The sequence below is a fragment of the Rana temporaria genome, chromosome 3, assembly GCF_905171775.1.
Source record: "Rana temporaria chromosome 3, aRanTem1.1, whole genome shotgun sequence".
NCBI lineage: Eukaryota > Metazoa > Chordata > Amphibia > Anura > Ranidae > Rana > Rana temporaria.
Window position 1 is genome coordinate 389,983,851 of NC_053491.1, and position 23,162 is coordinate 390,007,012.

Consider the following 23,162-nt stretch of genomic DNA (forward strand, 5'->3'; position numbering starts at 1 on the left):
ATCTGCAATAAACAAAGCACACTGAGACCCCGTACACACGAGGAGACATGTCCGATGAAAACGGTCCACGGAACGTTTTCATCGGACATGTCTCCTGGGAGCTTTTGGTCTGATGTGTGTACACACCGCCAGACCAAAATCCCCACGGACAGAGAACGCGGTGACGTAGAAGACACTGACGTTCTCAAACACGGAAGTGCAATGCTTCCACGAATGTGTCGTATCAATTCGACGCATGCGCGGGATTCCGGGACGCTGGTTACATGTCATAACCAGCGGACATGTCCGATTAGGTGTACTAACCATCGGACATATCCGAGGGACATGTTTCCAGCGGACAAGTTTCTTAGCTTGCTAAGAAACTTTTGTCCGCTGGAAACCTGTCCGCTAGGCCGTACACACGGTCGGACATGTCCACGGAAACTGGTCCGCGGACCAGTTTCAGCGGACATGTTCGACCGTGTGTACGGGGCCTAAGAAGCAAGTAAGAATACCCCTTGAATTTAGACAATATTTGCTTATCCTGGGGTTCAGATTTAAGGGTGGGCTGTAAAAGTAGCTGTATTGAATGATACAAATCAGTAGGGTGTAGGTTTTTAGTTTAACACTGGATAAATGGAAGGAAAAGACAATCTATATAGATCAATGCCCGGTTCAGCCCAAAAAAAAGCAACATTTGCAAAACCATACTGTAAATATATCCAAGTGAAAATGTTTGTGTCTCCTGAGCTCTAAGTCCTCAATCTGCAAATGAGTTACCAAGAAAACCTGCCAACTAGAAAAATTAGGTGTCAGCAAGCGAGGTGTGGCTTTTTTCTGGCATTGGGAAGGAAGCAAGTCATGTGAATTCCAGCATTACATACTTTGTATGTGCACAGCACCCTCTAGTGGCTACAGTGGAGATTCACATCTCTAGGGAAGCAGGGGATGTCAGTTTTATTTTTGTGAGAAAATATAACCAAGTTATGGTGGGGTGTGGGTTAAAAGTACCCAAAAGCTTCCCACTAAAATCAGCGCATAGAGTAAAACCTTCTGGAAAAGAATAAGGTATCTACATGTCTCCCTTCCATAACAAACCCAAACACTAAGATGTATATTCCTCATTTTAGAATAATGCATAGAGCCATGCAAATCCTTCCTTTTAGCTTCTGCATACCTCCCAACTGTCCCTGATTTTGAGGGACTGTCCCTGGTTTGGAGCAATGTCCCTCTGTCCCTCATTTTGTGCACTTTTTATCTATCAAAAAGTGTTTCCCAGTGCTAAACCTTTCATCTGATTTCTAAATTGCTGCATTTGTAAATTCCAAAAGCCAATATAAAGAAAAAGTAGTGGTAAAAAAAGCACTTGTGGGTTTAACCAATCTTATTTTTTTGTACAATTCTCCTTTAAGGGGGCGTGGCAAGGGGTGTGTCCTATGCCTACATACTTTTGCTGATAGGTGTCCCTCATTCCTATCTCAGAAAGTTGGGAGGTATGCTTCTGGACTAAGTGTACATCCAGAAACAATAGTTTAGAACAGGGGTCTCCAAACTGTGGCCCTGGGGCCGGATGCGGCCCTTTGCTTGCCTTTATCCGGCCCTTGGGGCACTATTCCATCACTGACACCAACAATGGGGAATCATTTTTGTTGCTGAAACCACCAATGGGGCACTATTCATCCAACTGACACTATCAAAAGGGTACAATTCCTTCTATTGGCACCAACAATGGAGCACTAGTCCTCCCACTGACACCAAAGATATGGTATTGTTTACTCCCACTGAACATTTTCTACTCCCAATGGCCCCAGCCCGGCCCTCCTAAAGTCTGAAAGACAGTAAACTGGCCCTTTGTTTAGAAAGTTTGGAGACCCCTGGTTTAGAAAGTACAGAGCCATGCATTACAAACTGAATACAGCCGTTTCAGGCTTCGCTTATCATCAGTGCAGTTCTTTGACATCGTAGCTTTATAAAAAGTAGGGCTTCGGGAAGCAACAAGAAAGTATAACCAGACAGGTTATGGTTTTGTGGCTTAAAAAGGAATCAAAAGTCTCAGCCCCAAAAACAGACCGGACAGGCTAGTAGTGGCGTATTAGCTCAGCAGGCTGTCACCACAAACATCCACTAGTAGATTCGCCATAAATGAAGAACCACCTGGCCAGTGGGTGAGATCTCCCTGCTGGGATCCCCAACAGCACTGAAGCTCCAGCCATATTTAAAGCCTGATCTATTACTATGAAATATGAAAATAATATGTTTTGGTTGGAACAGTTCTTTAAATACAATTGTAAAAATAACTTTTCACATGTCCAGGATAAATTCAGGATACAGCTCTCGAAAGTACCAAGCAGGAGTTAATGAGCAGGGCTGCAGATGTCATCTCCCGCTAAGCTGAATGACCCATCCTACAGGTTTTTTTTTTTTTTTTTACAGTGTGGTGACAGAAATGATACATATTAGGCCTCGGTACACCTCTGATGTGGTATACCATAGTGATGTAGAGCATGCAGATGTGGTGACCAGACCACCCAAAGGGGAGGCCAGACTAACCTCTGTGTGGGCATCACACAGATGCAAGATATCTATATGTTGTGTAACACATACAGTATGCAAGTCCCAGAGTTACAGAGGGAGCTTGCAAATTGAATGGGCCAACAAACTAAAGAGGTCCCCACGCTGGTCTTAGAAGGTGGCCGCTGTGTGTGGTTACTGCTTCAACCAAGAACTTCTATGGCTTCTGGAAGATGGGCTGATGAGACAGAATAATCTTCTCAAGAAAGTGAGTCTATCTCTAAAAACGTTAAATGCCAACGCCTCTCTAAACCAAAATTTCAGTTCTGTAAGACTGTTGGCATACCAGATTTTGAATCTTCTAATTCTCTAATGCCGCGTACACATGGTCGAAATGCCGACTGTGTGTAGGCTCCATCTGGACTTTTTCTGTCGGAATTTCCGACAACAAAAATTTTAAAGCTGGTTCTTAATTTTTCCTGACAAGAAAAGTTCTTTTCAATATGCAGAAATACAAAATGCCTCTTTAATAATTATTGCACACATATATTTAAAACCTTCAAAAAGGAAATTACCTCTAAAAATGGGATTTTGTGGGCAATGAAAAAAAGAAATTCAAAAATTGAAAAAATATAAATTTAATATAGAAAAAGTTACAAAAAATATATAATATATACCAATACCACAATATACATACAAACCACACAGTGGTACATTAAAAACAAATACATGGAATAGATGACAATGCATGTATACAAATAGTGGGCGGTGTCTGCATTTGAACCTCCAAAGAAGGGTTCCAAAGAATATTCAGATAGCTTGATCTAACGCGTTTCGACTTTGTGAGTTTACAATAATGTCTTCATCAGGGAAAGACAGCATCTCTGAAATTGCAAAAAACACAGCCAAATAATACATGTAGTTAATACAGAAAAAGGAACAAATGATAAATAATGATACATCAATCCTCTGTAGAAATACCATTTGAATTCAAATATTCTTTGGAACCCTTCTTTGCAGGTTCTGGAGGTTCAAATGCAGACACCGCCCACCATTTGTATACATGCATTGTCATCTATTCCATGTATTGTTTTTAATGTACCACTGTGTGGTTTATATGTATATTGTGGTATTGGTATATATTATATTTTTTGTAACTTTTTCTATATTAAATTTATATTTTTTCAATTTTTGAATTTCTTTTTTTCATTGCCCACAAAATCCCATTTTTAGAGGTAATTTCCTTTTTGATATATCAGGGATGGTGGCAATGCTCATGCCAGATTGTTGGGAGTACATTTTTTTCTATATTTAAAACCTTTACCCAGCATGCCAATATCAACGCACGTGCAAAAGTGACACACTGCATATCGCTATGCTTTTAATTTTATTACCAAACACGTAATATACTGCAGTATAAGGGAATACTTAAATTAAGGGAATACTTAATTTTAACATTGGTCGTATAATAAAGTATTCCCTTACAGCAGCTTACCAATCCTTACAGTGAGGGAAAAAAGTATTTGACCCCCTGCTGATTTTGTACGTTTGCCCACTGACAAAAATGTAGGGCTCCACCGACACCACTTTTACAAGTACCAATACTTTTATTCCCCAAGTACTCGCCAATACCGATTACCGATACTTTTTTTTTAATGTCATGCGACTTTGGCACATGTGCGAGTAGTTTTTTTTTTACAATTTTTTTTTACAGATTTACTGGCTCCTTCCTCCGCTGTCCATCCTGAAAGATCCGGGGCAGACCGGTGTAGGAGCCAGAGGGCCAGGGAGGACACAGGGGGGACCTAGAGGATGATGGGGGGGCAAAGGAGGATATGCGGGGGACCAGAGGAGGAGTTGAAAAGCCAGGAAGGATGCAGGGGGCCCCGGAGGACGAGGAACAGAGGAGGGCATGGGGGGGGGGGAGGAGCCAGAAAGGACACAGGAGGACCTGGAGGATGACACAGAAGATCAAAACAGATCGGGACCTGGAGGAGGACACGGAGAGCCAGGGAGGATACAGAAGGACATGGAGAGCCAGGGGGGATGCAGAGAGACCCGCCCGGAGGAGGACACGGGGAGCACAGAGGGTGATAGCCGGGGGTGATCGGTGCAGTGTTGGGGGCAGTTACAAGCACCGATCTCCCTGAAAGCCGTAAGAGGGAGAGGAAGATAAGCGGCTGTCAGAAAAGCTATACAGGGAGATCAGTGCTTGTAACTCCCCACCCCAGCACCAATCGCCCCTGAGGCTGCCCAAGTAATGGGTCAAGCATCGGAAAAATTTGCACGAGTACAAGTACTCATGCAAATGCTCGGTATCGATACCAATACTAGTATCGGTATAACCCTACAAAAATGATCAGTCTACTCTAGTTTTAATGGTAGGGTTATTTTAACAATGAGACACAAGTTAACAACAAAAATATCCAGAAAAACACATTTCAAAAAAGTTCTGGCTCCCAGGTGTCTTCTATACAGGCAACAAGCTGAGATTAGGAGCACTATTATGCCCTGTACACACGATCGGTTCATCCGATGAAAACGGTCTGATGGATTTTTTCATCAGATATCCGATGAAGCCGACTTTCATCAGTCGTGCCTACACACCATCGGTTAAAAAAAACTATCATTTCAGACCGCAGTGGCGAAAAACACAACGACGTGCTGAGAAAAATGAAGTTCAATGCTTCCGAGCATGCGTCGACTTGATTCTGAGCATGCGTGGATTTTTAACCGATGGACGTGCCCACAGACGATCGTTTTTTTCTATCGGTTTTTTAACCATCAGATAATTATAAAAAAAGTTCCTAGTTTAACTGATGGATAAATAACCGATGGGGCCCACACACGATCGGTTAGTCTGATGAAAATGGTCCATCAGACCGTTTTCATCAGACAAACCAATCGTGTGTACGCGGCATTATGGTATGTTCACACTGAAAGCGGCGGTAAAATCGTGCAAGTTCAGCTGCAATTCAGTGCGAGTTCATGGGCGATTTCAAAGACATCTGTGCGTGTTCATGCACAGATGGCTTTTGAAATCGTCCCTGAAGTCGCCAATAGTGCAGGAACTACTTTTGGAAAATCGGTGCAGTGCGCAAAGTCGGCATCACAATGATTAGGACAGTGCCATTGCCGTGTCAAATCGCGTTGATGCGAACGGGCGCTTAAAGGGAGTGCTCTTAATCTCAGCTTGTTACCTGTATAAAAGACATCTGTCCACAGAAGCAATCATTCATTCAGATTCCAATCTCTCCACCATGGCCAAGACCAAAGAGCTGTCCAAGGATGTTAGGAACAAGATTGTAGACCTACACAAGGCTGGAATGGGCTACAAGACCATCGCCAAGCAGCTTGGTGAGATGGTGACAACAGTTGATGCAATTATTCACAAATGGAAGAAACTCAAAATAACTGTCAATCTCCCTCGGTCTGGGGCTCCATGCAAGATCTCACCTCATAGAGTTTCAATGATCATGAGAATGGCGAGGAATCAGCCCAGAATTACACGGGAGAATCTTGTCAATGATCTCAAGGCAGCTGGGACCATAGTCACCAAGAAAAAAATTGGTAACACACTACACCGTGAAGGACTGAAATCCTGCAGTGGGTGAGAACCTCCTCGTGGGTCGTGGATGGGTGTTCCAGCATGACAATGACCCAAAACAAAAAGCCAAGGCAACATAAGAGTGGATCAAGAAGAAGCATATTGAGGTCCCTAGCCAGGACCATAGAAAATACGTGGGGGAGATGAAGGTTCGAGTTACCAAACAGCCTCAAAACCTTAATGACTTGGAGAGGACAAAATCCCTCCTGAGATGTGTGCAAACCTGGTGGCCAACTAAAAGAAATATCTGACATCTGTGATGGTGACAAAACCCTTGTTGGCATGTAATAAGTCATGTTTTGTGAAGGGTCAAATACTTTTTTCACTCATTAAAATGCAAATCAATTTATAAATTGTTTTAATGTGTTTTTCTGGATTTTTTTTGTTCTTCTTTTAACTTACCATTAAAATTATAGACTGATTATTTCTTTGTCAGTGGACAAATTCAGCAGGGGATTAAATACTTTTTTCCCCCCTCACTGTATTTTTTTTCAGGCTTTTCCCCCGTTTATTTTCTACCGGTGATCCAGCCAGTAACATACATCCTGTCTTATGCCTCGTATACACGACCGGTTTTCCTGTCAGAAAACTGTGATGAGAGCCTTTGGTCGGGAATTCCGATCGTGTGTATGCTCCATCACAGTTTTTCCGACAGGAAAACTACTGGAAAAAAAAAAGAGAGCAAAATCTTTTTTCCTGTCAGGAAAAATCCTAGCGGGAAAACCGTTGGTCTGTATGCTTTTCCGATGGGAAAAAAAAAATGCACGCTCGGAAACAATTCGACACATGCTTGAAAGCATAGAACTTAATTTTGTTGGTTCGTCGTAGTCTTTTATGTCACCGAGTTCTTGGCAGTTAAAGTGGAGTTCCACCCATAAATATAACATTACATCAGTAGTTTTAAAAAAATGTCATTAGTCCTTTACGAAAAACATTTTTTTTTTTTTAGATGCCTTCAAAGTTTTGTTGCTAGGCAGAATAGTTAATCTTCCCACCTCCTGCACCTAGGTGCTTAATGCTTCCTAACCTACACCGCACAGACTCCTGGGAATGTAGTGGGTGTAACTTTCCAGGAGTCTGTGCACTCCCCAGTCTCAAAGAATCATGCGACTTGGACAGCACAGGTGCTGAAACCTGATCTCACACTGCTTGTGCAGCACTGAGCATGTGCAAGATCAGCAAGGCTGAAATTCAGGAAGTCATACAGTCTGGCTTCATGATGCCCACACTTAAGATGGCCCCAGTCAATTTCTATTTTATAAAGTGTCTAAATGCTGTAACAACCTAACAAAATGGACCTTAGTTTACAGACTAACTTTACTAGAATACATTAAGCTTGTGTATTACAGGGGTATTTATATTAAAAAGTGAAATTGTGGCCGGAACTCCGCTTTAAAAGTTCACCCCACTTTTGTGTGACCATGTGTATGCAAGGAAGGCTTGACAGGAATTCCGACGGGAAAACCTTTCGTGTGTACAGGCATTAGGGTGTCTCCAATCTGGACAGAGGAGCAACAGAGACACCTTTGGACAGCAGTATTGTCAATCCTGGGAGACGGTGGTGTTAGATGGACATGACTAATGAATTAAAGCAAACTCCAGGTAACACTTTTTAAACTGTTACTGCAACAGTTATTTTTTTCCTTTTGGGATAAAGGTTTTACATGAATTAACAAATGCTAACCATTGTAAGCACACCGGGCAGTGGTAAATGATGTGTCTTAACTGGCTAACTGCCAATTTGCTAGACAGTATGATCTGTTAAAGAAAGTTGAAAAATAATAGACTTACTGGCAAGATCACCTAGTTAAAATAAAGGAAAAATATCTGAAAAAATAAATAAAAAATGAATGCAGCCACCACATCCAATGATTGGTAAACTGCAATTAATACATTTTAGATTTTTAGAATAATACCAATTTTACTCCTTATTCTGTATTTTGAACAGCATAAAGGCATGCCCCTCTGTTTGGTGTTCACTCTGGAGAAAACATAGAATTGTTGATAATAATAAGCAAGGAGTAAAAACCCAACAGAGGTTTAAATAAAGAAACAAAGATTGCCCACACCGTGCCCTTTCCTCATTTCCCTATCAGCAGATTTACAGTGACTGGGTTGAGCTCTAGAGTCCTTATTTTCTAGAGTCACTGCCTCGGGATTAGGTGTTCCCAGAATGTCAAGTCACTTAAATGGTCCCAGTATGAAAAAGTAATCCTTTACATAGCATAATTTAGGGTTGTCCCGATCCCACTTTTTTTAGGACCGAGTACAAGTAGCGATACTTTTTTTCATGTACTCGCCGATACCGAATACCGATCCTTTTTTTTAAATGTGTCCCCAAATGCAGCCATGTCCCCACAAATGCAACAATGTTCCCCACAAATGCAGCCATGTGGCTATACAATAAAATCTATACCTGGGGTGCAGTGAAGCCTCCACTGATCAATATAATTCAATGTCCATGTTGTGCATAAGCCCTGCCCCTCCCCCTTTGCATTGTGACGTGTTATCTTGGTAACAGGGTCACTTTAATCCCATTCTCCTACACTTGTGGTATATACAGCTTCATCCCCCCTCCACCCTCTTCCAGCACTGACACCGCAATGTAAACACACACTCACCCACTCAGCTCTCTTAGCACGCTGGCCTCACCCAAAATCTACAGCTGGCTATAGGCTCAGCCAATAACAAGCCTGTCTGCTTAGATAGACACAGCTCTTCGCCAATCGCAGCGCAGTCCATGCATAGGCGAAGTCAAGCAAGAAAGACGCACGGTGTATGGTGCGCCTCAACGGGGGAAGGGCTATATATGACTAGGCGCAGCGGGGGAACACACAGCTATTCAAAGGAAAGCTGTATTGTTCCCCGCGCTTATCAACTAGACGGCGGCGGCGGGGGGGGGGGGGGGGATGGATGGGAGGTCTTGGCTTTATCTTTGAGGACTGCTCTGCTCCGCTCTCTGCCCCCTCGCCGCCCCTCTCTGCCCGCTCTCTCTCTGGAAAAAAGTATCGGGCGAAGCATCGGGAGCATTTGCGCGAGTACTTGTATCGGTCCCGATACCGATACTAGTATCGGTATCGGTACAACCCTATAGCATATAGTAGAATAAAAGTACAGAATCAAGAATAAGAATATTGTAGGGATTCCCATCATGAAAAAAAATAAATAAAATATTCTGAACATTTTTTTTTACCCTTTTCTTCACAACAAGCTTTTCCTGCTTTGCTCTGCAATCTTGGTGCCAAAACAGACAGCAAAAATAAAATAAATAAAATGGGTCCTTATATTGTGTTTCCTGGCATGGCAGAAAAACAAAATGCCATTGTTGTAAAGCAGAGCAACTGGATTCGGGTTTGCTTTGTTCAGAGGTTTTCCTAGGCCACAATTATATGGGCAGATGCCAGACAGAAGTATGCTAGAGCTACCTCGGCACAGACGGGAGTTTCACGGGGCGAAAATAAATTGTGGAAGAGCATCAGGAAATATGTAAATTCATCATTTATGTCTAGTATGTAAACAGGACTCGATGATTGCCTCTGCAGTAACTGCTTGTAATAAACAGCCAAATTCAAAAGCAAGTACCGTTTGAGCCAGCCTCTGCAGCTCTGTAAACAGTTGAGATCCCATCTAGCAGTGGCTCGCCCCTCAAATATAAAATGCGCCGATTATAAACTTGCCCCCAGCTGCACAGAACATATATCAAATCTTCAGTGTAGGTACTTTTACAGCTCAAAATGAGGCAACAAAGGGCACATAGCTTGATATTATTAAATATAAAAAAATATATATAAAAAATATCATAAACAAATTTTATCATTACATTGTAACATTGTTCATTAAAGTGGATGTAAACCCAAAAGGGCAGATCCACAAAGCGGGTACGCCGGCGCTTTCAAATTTCCCGCGTTGTATCTTTGTTTTGAATCCTCAAAACAAGATACGACAGCATCTGGGTTAGATCCGCAATTCTTCGGCGTCCGCTGGGTGGCGTTCCCGTCGTAATCCGCGTTGAGTATGCAAATTAGCTATTTCCGACGATCCACGAATGTACGAGCGGCCGTCGCATTATTTTACGTCGTCTCTAGTCGTCTTTTTCCGGCGTATAGTTAAAGCTTAAAAAAATTGTTTTTGTTTGCGTAAGTCGTCCGTGAATCGGGCTGGACGTAATTTACGTCCACGTCAAAACAATGACGTCCTTGCGACGTCATTTAGCGCAATGCACGGCGGGAAATTTAGGGACGGCGCATGCGCAGTTCGTTCGGCGCGGGGACGCGCTTCATTTAAATGAAACACTCCCCCTACTCACCGATTTGAATTAGGCGCCGTTACACCGCGAGAGATACACTACGCAAGTTACGGCGGCGTAGCGTATCTCAGATACGCTGCGCCGGGGCAGAGCTTTGTGAATCTGCCCCAAAATGTTTTTTGTTTTTTTTTATGTCACAGTGTAGAGTATAAGATTTCCTATCATCTGTGCCCAGTCTTGCCACACAGAGTTAATCCAGCTCTGAGCAATCCTCTTTTATTGTTCAGTGAAAATTAACAGACTTCCAGATAAAAACCTTATCTAAATAAAAAGTCCTTTCCTCTCTCCTTGCTTTGAGTGACAGGTTATTTACCTATCTAGCTTGGACATGTTTATCATATGTTATGTTATGTTTATCATAATATGAGGTGATCCACAGTTCATTGTATATTACCAGGATGTCTTATGTGGGGGAGGGTGGATTTCTCACTTTTTATACTGTGGATCACCTCATATTATGATAAACATAACATAACATATGATAAACATGTCCAAGCTAGATATGTAAATAACCTGTCACTCAAAGCAAGGAGAGAGGAAAGGACTTTTTATTTAGACAGGGTTTTATCTGGAAGTCTTAATTTTCACTGAACAATAAAAGAGGATTGCTCAGAGCTGGATTAACTCTGTGTGGCAAGACTGGGCACAGATGATAGGAAATCTTATACTCTACATTGTGACATAAAAAAATAAATGTTTGGGTTTACATCCACTTTAAACATTCTCGGATTCCTGCTTTTTGGAAACACAAATTGTTTTGCTGCTGGTTCTCACACTGCAAGTCTATGAGATGGTCAACCCAACAACACCAAGACTCCATGTGTGCTGATGTGTTATCTACACAGTTGTAAACCCTGGTTCAGATCAGTGCGGCTTTGAAGTCCCGCTACTTCAGTACGACTTCTAAGCTGATTGAAATCATTACGATTTCTTGTGTGGCTGACATCTGAGTGATTTCATTTAACAGATTTCAATGTAAGTCGCACTGAAATCGCAATGTGAACCTTTTTCTGTGTCACAGCAATTTGAATGGCTCCATTGCCAAAAATAAGGTGCGACTTGTAATGCGACTTTGAACTGTCAAGTCACATGACAAGTTGCACTGGTGTGAACCAGGGCTAAGGCCTCATTCACACAATGTGCAGTGAGCTGCATTCATTTTCTATGTGCCCTATTTACACCACAGCGCTGCAAAGAGATGGGTTGCAGGGCACTGCTAAAAAAATGCAGAAGACATGCTGCGTTTTTTCACACTGCACATCATGTTCGTGCATCTCCCCACATCATAGCCCTGCTGCAGTGCATAGAGATTGTCAGTTTAGTACAGGGGTCCTCAAACTATGGACCTCCAGTTGTTCAGGAACTACAATTCCCATTATGCCTAGTCATGTCTGTGAATGTCAGAGTTTTACAATGCCTCATGGGACTTGAAGTTCCGCAACAGCTGGAGGGCCATAGTTTGAAGATCCCTGGTTTAGGGACATTCCTGCTACACAATGGATGCCAGCCCACATGCTAAAAACAATCATTAACGGAGGTGAATCTTTCATTCATCCACCCATCCTCTTTTCATAGATTGTTTTTCATTCATAGAAGCTATATTACAACTTCTATGAATAGGGGGGGGGGGGTGTGGGGAACAGAAAGGCCCCTTTCACACTGACATGTTTTTCAGGCGGTTTAGAGCTAAAAATAGCGCTGCTATACCGCCTGAAGAAATCGTGCCCTGCAGTCTTCAGTGTGGAAGCCCGAAGGCTTTCACACTGAAGCGGTGCGCTAGCAGGATCGCTCCAAAAGTCCTGCTAGCCGCATCTTTGGACCGATATAAGAGTGGGGTGTTTAGTGCTCCTTTCCATTGAAATCAATGGGAAACCGCGGATATAGAGGTAAAAACGACAGTAAGGCAGTGCTAAAAATCGCGCCACTATACCGCCACCGCACTTAGACTGATCCGTGTAAAAGGGGCCAAAGGGCGGACAAAGTAGACACTGTTGATGACTGTATATGACAGATCCCTTGGCTCTACTAACCACCATGGCACCAGACGATAATAATGAGAGGGAAGGGGGTTTGGTTGGAGGATGGAAGACTTCAACTAAATATGCAGCCAGAAGTACAATGGACACATAACATTAAGGCCTCTTTCACACAGGGCAGGGGCGGTATAGCGGCGCGATTTTTAGCGCCGCTATACCGTCGTATTTACTGCGATATTCGGGCGCCAGCGGTGCGCTTTTAACCCCCGCTAGCAGCCGAAAAAGGGTTAATACCGCCGGCAATGCGCCTCTACAGAGGCATTACCGCAGTTTCCCATTGATTTCGATGGGAAGGAGCGGTAGAGGAGCAGTAAACACCCTGCTCCTATACCGCTCCAAAGATGTGGCTAGCAAGACTTTTGGAGCGGTCCTGCTAGCGCACTGCTTCAGTGTGAAAGCCTTCGGGCTTTCACACTGAAGACTGCAGGGCACAATTTTTTCAGGCGGTATAGCAGCGCTATTTTTACCGCTACACCGCCTGAAAAACGTGTCAGTGTGAAAGGGGCCTTACTGTAAGTAATTTCCCTTGTGCAGATAAAAAAAAAAACACTAATTTTAAAAAAAAGTCAACCTCTACACTCTCTGGGAAGGATACAGGGGTTGTTGTCATCTATACTGCAGTTATCCAGAATAAGTGGAATACCATCCAACTCATAGATCTGTAAAAAAAAAAAAAAAAACACAACAGAGCAGGTTAATAATGCAAGCCATAGAAATCTTTTCCGGTAGTTTATGTAAAATGAAAGGATTGGAGGGAAAAGCCAAAGGGGATCAGTCCAGGTATAATTTTTGTCAAAACAACAGAGAGGTCTATGGACAACAGAGCAAACACCTCTCCAGGTCAGTCCACCAATCCAATGTCCCTATGGCAGACTGGGTGCAGGTTCAACTAGTACCGTGACTGATAGAGAGTAGGCATGGACAACTGCACACCATAAAAGGATAAAATAGAAACTAATTTATTAAATCGATTAAAACCCTTGGACAATAACACAACTACACAGAGGAACCCGGTTAATGCATTTCATGTCCACTGACGCCTAATCGTAATGTTATGAATAAGTGCCTGTAGATGTGAAATGTGTCAACCAGGGTCCACTGTATAGCTGTGCTGATGTCCAATGAATTTAATACATTTAAATTAGGAAGTTGGAGTTTTATCCTTCTATGGTGTGCGGTCATGCATCACTACTATTTTTATCAGAGGGCGTCTATGAATTTGACATCCAAGAGCTCAGTGAGGAGAACTCCGAGAGCTGATTGGAGGGGAGGGATACACCCCTCTCCCCACAGCACACAGGAACAGACTTAATGCTGTCAATCTGCTGGAGGTCCCTCTCCTGTCACCTGTTTTCTCTTGGTGTCAGGAAAACTTGTCAGAAATTATTCATGCTTATAGTAGAGGAAGGAAGCAGCAGACAGACATGACACTTAGTGCTCTGGATTGAGACAAGTACACACTATAGAGGGATGTGCTTTGTTCAAATTTCATGTTTGAGGTTTACAACCACTTTAGGTATTGAAGTATGCATTCACTTGTTTAGTTAGGGTTCTACTTTAAAGTAGATGTAAACCCTAACTGAATGACATCCATTTTCCCAAAGCACTGTGTATCAAACAATTGACATTTTGGTTTAAATACCTTTTTTCCCCATCTCAGTTCTGCTGATCTCCCACATTTCCTATCTGTATACATTCCAGCAATGGCTGCAGGTCTGGTTTCCCGTTGGTGACAACAGTGGACCATAACAACCTGATTTGATACTAAAATGGTGGCTTGTATTCTGTGTAACAAAGTTACAAAGAAAGAACACAACTGGGAGGCAGGTACAAAGCATTGTCACCCTATAACAGGAGGTGCCTTAGCAAGGATCTTCATGGCAGAATCACCATAAAACGCTTTTTATGAAAGCTGCAGACTTAAAAATGATTGCAAATTGCGCTGGAAGTTTTAATAACCTGTTAAAAAATATAGAAAATATGTGATAGGGTTTAGATCTACCTTAATAAACTTGCAGTCTCAGCGATGCCTATTACCTTTCTATGAACAATCAATCAAGTTCAGCTAAAATAAACACAGTACACCCAGATAGTGATAGGCACCATAGCTCATGATGAGTCAATGAGACATCTTTTGGTGTCGCTGAACACCCAGCAATCTAACTCCGCCCCCTGCACAGTGACACACTGCAGAGCTGCTTGAATCACTTTTACCTTTGGAGGCTTGGAAGTGACTTTCAAGTGTTGTCCAAATACCTGAATAAAAGACTGCCACCCTACCAAAAATGTGAAGTGCTGTTAGGTGGGGGGCTATATGAAGAAAGGCACCTCCGCCCTATGTTCTGCTAGCGAACAATCCTGGCCTTGTCGAAGGAGCTTGAAGTGCTACACATCTTTTCAATTAGCTAGGAGATTGTGCACACCAATTACGGCACTATTGGCCTTTCAAGACTCTTTAACAATTGAGCAAAGGAACACTCCCTAGATTAAAATATCAACATTGGTTCACTTCAAGGTCAGGGCGGGTATAAGACACTTTTTTCAGGAATTTTTCTTGGAAGTAAAGCGCACTGGTCTCTAAATCTTAGGACTATGTCAGGGCTATATAAAAAAAAATAAACATATTCAGGGCATCTTGTACATACACAAGTCACTATGATTTATCCCTTTTGAAATGATACAAGTACAAAAAATAACCTGTTGTGCTCCTAACTTCCTGTAGTAGGATGCCAACACATTGCCTTTGCTGCACTCAAATCAGAAAATGTTGACAGCACTGCCTGCTGAAATACAGAACTATGCATATCCCCACAATTCTCTGTCCCAAGCCACATACATCCATTGATTTCTTTACCAGCAGAACAGTGCTGCTTTTTTGACTATGTGTAGCAAAAGTGCTCTTGGCAGATGTAGTTCTCGGAGACCGCCTATGTGAACAGGAACTGAGCAGAGGAATTTGCTACAAAAACAAGGTAAATGGGTAAAAACCTGGCTAATGCACAAGTCTCACAAATACTACTGATCTGCTGCTCTCTACTGTTTGTATTTGTAAATAACTGCTCTTAATATGACAGAGCTGTTTAGCAGCCATTTAGCAGAAATGGGGAGAGAAGATACATGTTCTGTCAATGGGAGAGCTAGTGCTAAACCCAGACCAGAATACAGAGATAACTAGGCAAGTTTTCCAAATGTTTAATAGTTTACTATTCTTGCCCATAGCTTTTGTGTGTGTGTGTGTGTGTGTGTGTCTCTATCTGTTATAATTGTGTGTATAACACACACACACACACACATACATTCTTAATACACACAGTTCTTATAAGTTTATAAGTTTGCATACTCTGCCAGAATTTATGATTTATTGGCCATTTTTCAAAGAATATGAATGATAACACAATAACATTTCTTTCATTTATGGTCAGTGTTTGGCTGAAGCCATTTATTATCAATCAACTGTGTTTACTCTTTTAAAATCACAATGACAACATAAACTAAAACCAAATGACCCTGATCAAAAGTTTACATACCCTGGTGATTTTGGCCTGCTAACATGCACACAAGTTGACACAAAGGGGTTTTAACGGCTATTAAAAAGGTAACCATCCTCACCTGTGATCCTTTTGCTAGCAATTAGTGTGTGTATAAAAGGTCAATGAGTTTCTGGACTCCTGACAGACCCTTGCATCTTTCATCCAGTGCTGCACTGATGTTTCTGGATTCTGAGACATGGGGAAAGCAAAAGAATTGTCAAAGAATCTGCAGGAAAAGGTAGTTGAACTGTATAAAACAGGAAAGGGATATAAAAAGATATCCAAAGGAATTGAGAAAGCCAATCAGCAGTGTTCAAACTCTAATCAAGAAGTGGAAAACTAGGGGTTCTGTTGAAACCAACGCACATGCAGGTAGACCAACTAAAATTTCAGTCACAACTGCCAGGAAAATTGTTCGGGATGCAAAGAAAAACCCACAAATAACTTCAGGTGAAATACAGGACTCTGAAAACATGTGGTGTGGCTGTTTCAAGATGCACAATAAGGAGGCACTTGAAGAAAGATGGGCCGCATGGTCAAGTCACCAGAGGAAAGCCATTACTATGCAAATGTATCCAGCTTACAAAACGGCAAACAGCACAGAGACAAGCCTCAAAACTTCAGGCACAAAGTCATTTGGAGTGATGAGACCATAATTGAGGTTTTTGGCCACAACAATAAACGCTACATTTGGAGAGGAGTCAACAAGGCCTATGAGGAGAGGTACACCATTCCTACTGTGAAACACGGAGGTGGGTCGCTGATGTTTTGGGGATGTGTGAGCTACAAAGGCACAGGAAATTTGGTCAAAATTTATGGCAAGATATGAATGCAGTATGTTATCAAAAAATACTGGAGGAGCATTTGCATTCATCAGCCAGAAAGCTACGCATGGGATGTACTTGGACATTTCAACACAAATGTCAAGGCCAAGTCGACCTGTCATTGGCTACAGCAGAATAAAGTGAAGGTTCTGGAGTGGCCATCTAGGTCTCCTGACCTCAATATCATTGCCACTCGGGGGAGATCTCAAAATGTGCAGTTCATGCAAGACAGCCCAAGAATTTACAGGAACTGGAGGCTTTTTGCCAAGAGGAATTGGCAGCTTTACCATCTGAGAAGATAAAGAGCCTCATCCACAAATACCACAAAAGACTTCAAGCTGTCATTGATGTTATACATTAATGGCAATACACTTTTGAACAGGGTAAACAAAGTTGATTGATAATAAATTGATTCAGCCAAACACTAACCAAGAGTGAAAGAAAAGTTTGTGTTATCATTCATATTCTCTGAAAAATAGGTATGTAAACTTATGAGCACAACTATATATATATATATATATATATATATATATATATATATATATATATATATATATATATATATATATATATATATATATATATATATATATATATATATATATATATACACAATTTACTGTACATATTTAAAGACTGGTGACAGAAGTATCACTATCCTATTGTAATTATCTCACATGCACAGCGCTAGATAGCTAGGTCTGTGCAGCTGTAAATGTGTAGAGGTCATCATCCAGTATATGAGTAGGTGGACCTGTTTATTGCAATAGCGTTTATATGCAGCTCCTGTTATTTTAGTTAATCCTGTCCCTTCTGGTCTGGAATTTCTTAGCTACTTTTAGAGTTAGGTTAAAAGCCAACTTTCACATCCAAAAGCCATGTCTGATAGTTAGAGGTCCAGGTACATTACAGAATAGAAACTACTAGGGGTGAAGACAGAGTAGATAGGCTGACTGAGTTCCAGTGCCACACCTACATTTCTGCTGAAGAGAAGCTATGTTCCAGGCTGGTTAGACAACAGTTGGAGGATCTCCCAATCATTGCTGATCTTGTCTACAGGTTTCCGATACCAGGACGGACGCCACATAATGATCATATTCAAGGACCCCTGCAATTGGACTTTGCTGCAACAGTCATCTGGGAGGTATCTCTGTTATTAACTTTATTTACCCCAGCATATGTGCACAATTCAACCAGGACTCTTGTTGGACTCTTTTTTGATGATACAAGTTGGATGTGTGTACTGATATATAATCTTTTCTTAAAAAAGCTTGTATGGATTTCCCTACTGGTGTGCATCTATTAACTTACAGTTAATGTTATATGCTGGTTGCAATAGTTCATCTGATCCTAATTACTTTGAATAGATTACAGGTTAATTTCCCAGGAAGGGAATTCCCCCCTGTTTACAGACGCCCTGTCCTGGGTGGAGGCATTGCCAACTTTATTATTAATCCCACTTCTTCCCCCTAGAGAAAGTTCTGAGGCCCCGTACACACGAGAGGATCGATCCGCTGAAATTTATCCGCGGATCTGTTTCAGCGGATAGATCCCCTGGTGTGTACGATCCAGCGGATATTTTTCCGCTGATTTTTTCCCCCGGGGATGGATTTCCAGCGGATCAAGATTTCTTAGCATGCTAAGAAATCTATCCGCTGGAATCCATTCCAGCGGATTGATCCGCTTGTCTGTACAGACTCAGCGGATCAATCTGTCCAATTGCATCCCTTGCATGCGTCGTAATGATTCGACGCATGCGTGGAATTCCTTATATGACAGCGTCGCGCACGTCGCCGCGTCATCATCGCGGCGATGGCGCGACACGTCACCGCGGAGGGAATTCCGCTGGGATTTTGATCTCATGGTTAGTACAACCATGAGATCAAAATCCGCCAGAGGATTTATCCGCGGAAACGGTCCCCCGGACCGTTTCCGCGGATCGATCCTCTCGTGTGTACTAGGCCTGACTCTCCTATTCACCTACAGGTTAGGTGTAATTTCCTGTTTGGGGGCTATTTCTCAATCCTCCTCAAAGAGGGCTACACTAGAGATTTTAGATTTCAGTAGATGGCACTAAGCTGGATCACCAGAATGGCATTACACATTCCTTGGCAAACACGACAGCAAGATCTTTGCAACTCAGTTCCCACGTCCGCCCACATTTTGTACAAAGAACGAGACTCCAGTGGAGGGTTGGATTTGTAAAATACAAGGAAAGAGAAAAAAAAAAAGAGAAAAGAAGGACTTCCCATTAGTAAAGAATATGTTTTTGGTAAACTGACCCTTTGGAAGTAGAAATTTACCCGTTTCCGCCATCTACAGCCAAATTGGATGACAACTCTTTAAATGATGAGCCCCACCCTGCCAAGCTGGTCACTCTGATGGGGAACTATAGGCAAGTTTAAAAAAGCCTGCTCCAGTAGCCATTCCCCCCCTCCAGAGATAAGCAGTACAAGGAGTATCTAATCCTTTCATCTCCTCCCCATTCCTCACTAAACTGGAGCATTGAGCCAAGAAATCCTATTTCTTTTAACCAGCAGATTTAAGTGTGAGCGTCGCAATCACCTTAAATCATGCCAATGCCACTGCTGCTGTGCGCATTCCTGCGAAAACCCCGGTTAGCAAGCATCTCCCGAGAGCCCAATGGGCAGGTGCCGCCAATGAAAATATGCTTCCGATAATGAAGAACAAATATTTTTATTACTTGGGCAGCTTAGAAGATTACATTAGATGCATTAGGCACAATCATTTCTTCAGTCAAAAGCACATCACTGCACAGACTTGCTTTCCAAAAGGTAGCAGCCATCAGGATCTGTGCTGTCAATCTCTAGTGCAAACATGAAAAGAATCTCACTCTCCTGTGATGTGTTGCCCGATGTAGACTAGAAGTCAAAATTAGGCAAGAGGTTATTTATTTAGAAATTGATCAAGCAGTTTCCGCTCCACTTTAAAATGTCTCTATCAAAACAGGTGTGTTTAAAAAAAGAAAATGCAGTTTTGTAGAGAAGAAATTGTGGAAAAAAAGAGATTTTTAATACAGCTTACCTGTAAAATCTTTTTCTTGGAGTACATCACGGGACACAGAGCGGCATATTCATTACTATATGGAGTACCTTCAGGTGATGGACACTGGCAATCTCAAACAGGAAATGCCCCTCCCTATATAACCCCCTCCCATAGGAGGAGTACCTCAGTTTTGTAGCAAGCAGTATGCCTCCCAAAATGGTCCCCAAAAGAGGGGTGGGAGCTCTGTGTCCCGTGATGTACTCCAAGAAAAAGATTTTACAGGTAAGCTGTATTAAAAATCTCTTTTTCTTTATCGTACATCACGGGACACAGAGCGGCATATTCATTACTATATGGGATGTCCCAAAGCAATGCTTACAATGAGGGGAGGGAGAACATCTCCAAGACAAAAGGATTTAATTTAGAGATATACTCAAATCATAATAAATCCAACTTAGTTGAGAAAAATAATTTTAAATTTTAAATTTAACTCAAAAAAGGGGAGCCCCCGGAATCCGAGGGTCTCAAACTGCAGCCTGCAGCACTGCCTGCCCAAAGGCTGTATCAGTATTCCTTCTTACGTCCAACTGGTAGAATTTTGTAAACGTGTGGACAGAAGACCAGGTTGCCGCCTTGCAAACTTGAGCCATAGAGATCTGGTGGTGTGCTGCCCAGGAGGCGCCCATGGCCCTAGTAGAATGAGCCTTTAATGATACCGGAGGAGGCAACCCTTTCAAGCCGTAGGCCTGAGTGATTAACTGCCTAATCCACCTTGAGATGGTGGATTTTGCAGCTGCCTGCCCCTTCTTGGGCCCATCCGGTAAAATGAACAACACATCTGTTTTCCGGATCTTCTCTGTAGCTTTAAGATAGGCCTTCATGGCCCTGACAATATCCAAGGTATGCAGCAACCCTTCCTTTCTGGAAGTAGGTTTAGGGAAGAAGGATGGTAATACCAAATCCTGGTTTAGATGAAAACTGGATATAACCTTCGGTAGGAAGGAAGAATGAGGGCGGAGAACGACCTTGTCCTTATGAAAAATAAGATATGGTTCCTTACAGGATAAGGCCGCCAGTTCCGATACTCTTCTGGCGGAAACTATGGCGACCAAAAATACTAACTTCCTTGTCAGTAAAACCAAAGGAATTTCAGCCAACGGCTCAAACGGTTGTTTCTGTAAACCTGACAGAACAAGATTTAAATCCCACGGGCAAAGTGGGGATTTAACTGGAGGATTAATACGTAAGACCCCTTGAAGGAAGGTCTTAACTAGCGAGTGGGTGGCCAGCGGCCGCTGAAACCACACTGACAAAGCTGAAATCTGTCCTTTGATTGTGCTTAATGCCAGTCCTTTATCCACTCCTAGCTGGAGAAAACTTAATACTCTATCGATGGTAAACTTGCGAGAAAGCCATAGCTTGGACTCACACCAGCCTACATAGGCCTTCCAGACCCTGTAGTAAATCACCCTAGAGACCGGTTTCCTGGCTCTGATTAGGGTAGAGATTACTTTCTGAGACAGACCTCTACCCCTGAGAATCAGGGATTCAGCTTCCAGGCCGTCAAATTTAGATGCCGTAAGGCAGGGTGGAGGATCGGACCTTGCGATAGCAGGTCTGGCCGTAGAGGAAGAGTCCAAGGGTCTCCCACTACCATCTTTAGGATTAGTGAATACCATGCCCTTCTGGGCCATGCTGGAGCTACCAGGATGACTGGTATGTGCTCCACCCTGATCCTGCGCAGCAGGCGGGGTAGTAACTGGAGCGGGGGAAAAGCATAAAGAAGTTTGAACTGATGCCAAGGGCAAACCAGCGCATCGGTTCCGCAGGCCATCGGATCCCTTGAGCGGGATATGAACCTGTCTAGCTTCTTGTTGAGTCTCGATGCCATGACATCCACGTCCGGCACTCCCCATCTTTGGCAGAGTGCTTGAAAGATTTGTGGATGTAGAGACCATTCCCCCGGCAACAGAGTCTGGCGACTTAAGAAGTCCGCCTGAAGGTTGTCCACTCCTGGAATGAATATTGCCGATATGCAGGGCACATGAGCCTCTGCCCATAGGAGAATCAAGCTCACCTCTCTCTGAGCGGCTTGACTCTTGGTTCCCCCTTGGTGATTTATGTATGCCACGGCCGTGGCATTGTCTGATTGAATTCTCACCGGGAACCCCTGCAATTTGGACGTCCAAGCCCTGAGGGCTAGTCGAGCAGCTCTGAGCTCCAAGATGTTGATGGGCAACTGCCTCTCTGGCTTTGCCCAAGTACCCTGGCGAGTGCAACCATCCAAAATTGCTCCCCAGCCCGTCAGGCTGGCGTCTGTGGTTACTATCTTCCAAGCCACTGGGCTGAAAGACTTCCCCTTCACTAGATTCTGAGGGTCTAACCACCAACACAGACTTTTGATGAGAGCGGCAAAGGGATATCCAAGGCCTGTGGCCTCCTGCTCCATGCTGACAGGATGGCTGCCTGCAGGATGCGAGTGTGGCTCTGGGCGTACGGTACCGCCTCGAATGTGGCCACCATCTTGCCTAGTAACCGCATACATAGGCGAATAGTCGGTTCCTTTTTGCTTAAAACCAGTAGGATTAATTCCTTGATGGCTTTGACCTTCATCAGAGGTAGAAACACCCTTTGTTGTTCTGTGTCTAACCTCATGCCGAGATATTCCAACTGCCTTGTGGGCTGGAATGCTGACTTTTCTCGATTTAGGACCCAGCCGAACCTCTCGAGGTATTGGACCGTGAGGGCCACTGCTCGTTCCAAGCCAGGAGACGAGTGATCTATGACTAGGAGGTCGTCCAGGTACGCTAGGATCGTGACCCCTTGGATCCTTAGCTTGGCTAGGATTGGGGCTAGGACCTTCGTTAATACCCGGGGGGCCGTAGCCAACCCAAAGGGAAGCGCCACGAACTGGAAATGACGCGAAGCCACCATAAAGCGTAGATATCTTTGATGTGGCTGATAGATTGGAACATGAAGGTAGGCATCCTTTATGTCTATGGAAGCCATGAAGTCGTCCTTTTGGAGTGTGGCAGCTGCTGACCGCACGGATTCCATCCGGAATGAGCGGACCTTTAGGTATGCATTTACCATCTTTAGGTCCAAAATTGGCCTGACATCTCCATTGGACTTTGGGATGATGAATAGGTTGGAGTAGAAACCCAGCCCTTGTTCTAGGACTGGTACCTCTATTATTACTTCCTGGGAGAGTAGATGATTTAATGCCGTCATTAATGCGGCTCCCTTCTCCGGATCGTTTGGAATCCTTGACTCCTGGAAATGAGGAGGAGGAAACCTTAGGAAGTCTAATTTGTAGCCCGTGGCCACGGAAGACCGTACCCACTTGTCGGGAATGCTGGCTTC

General features: G+C 43.1%; 1 protein-coding gene across 1 annotated transcript in view; it reads right to left on the reverse strand.

Moving 5' to 3' along the window:
• Positions 1–23,162, reverse strand: part of ATXN10 (ataxin 10) — a 142,710-nt gene that overhangs the window by 16,569 nt on the left and 102,979 nt on the right. The window contains exon 10 of the mRNA XM_040345789.1: positions 13,035–13,098. Within this exon, the coding sequence (XP_040201723.1) occupies positions 13,035–13,098 (64 nt within the window). The remainder of the gene's footprint in view (positions 1–13,034; positions 13,099–23,162) is intronic.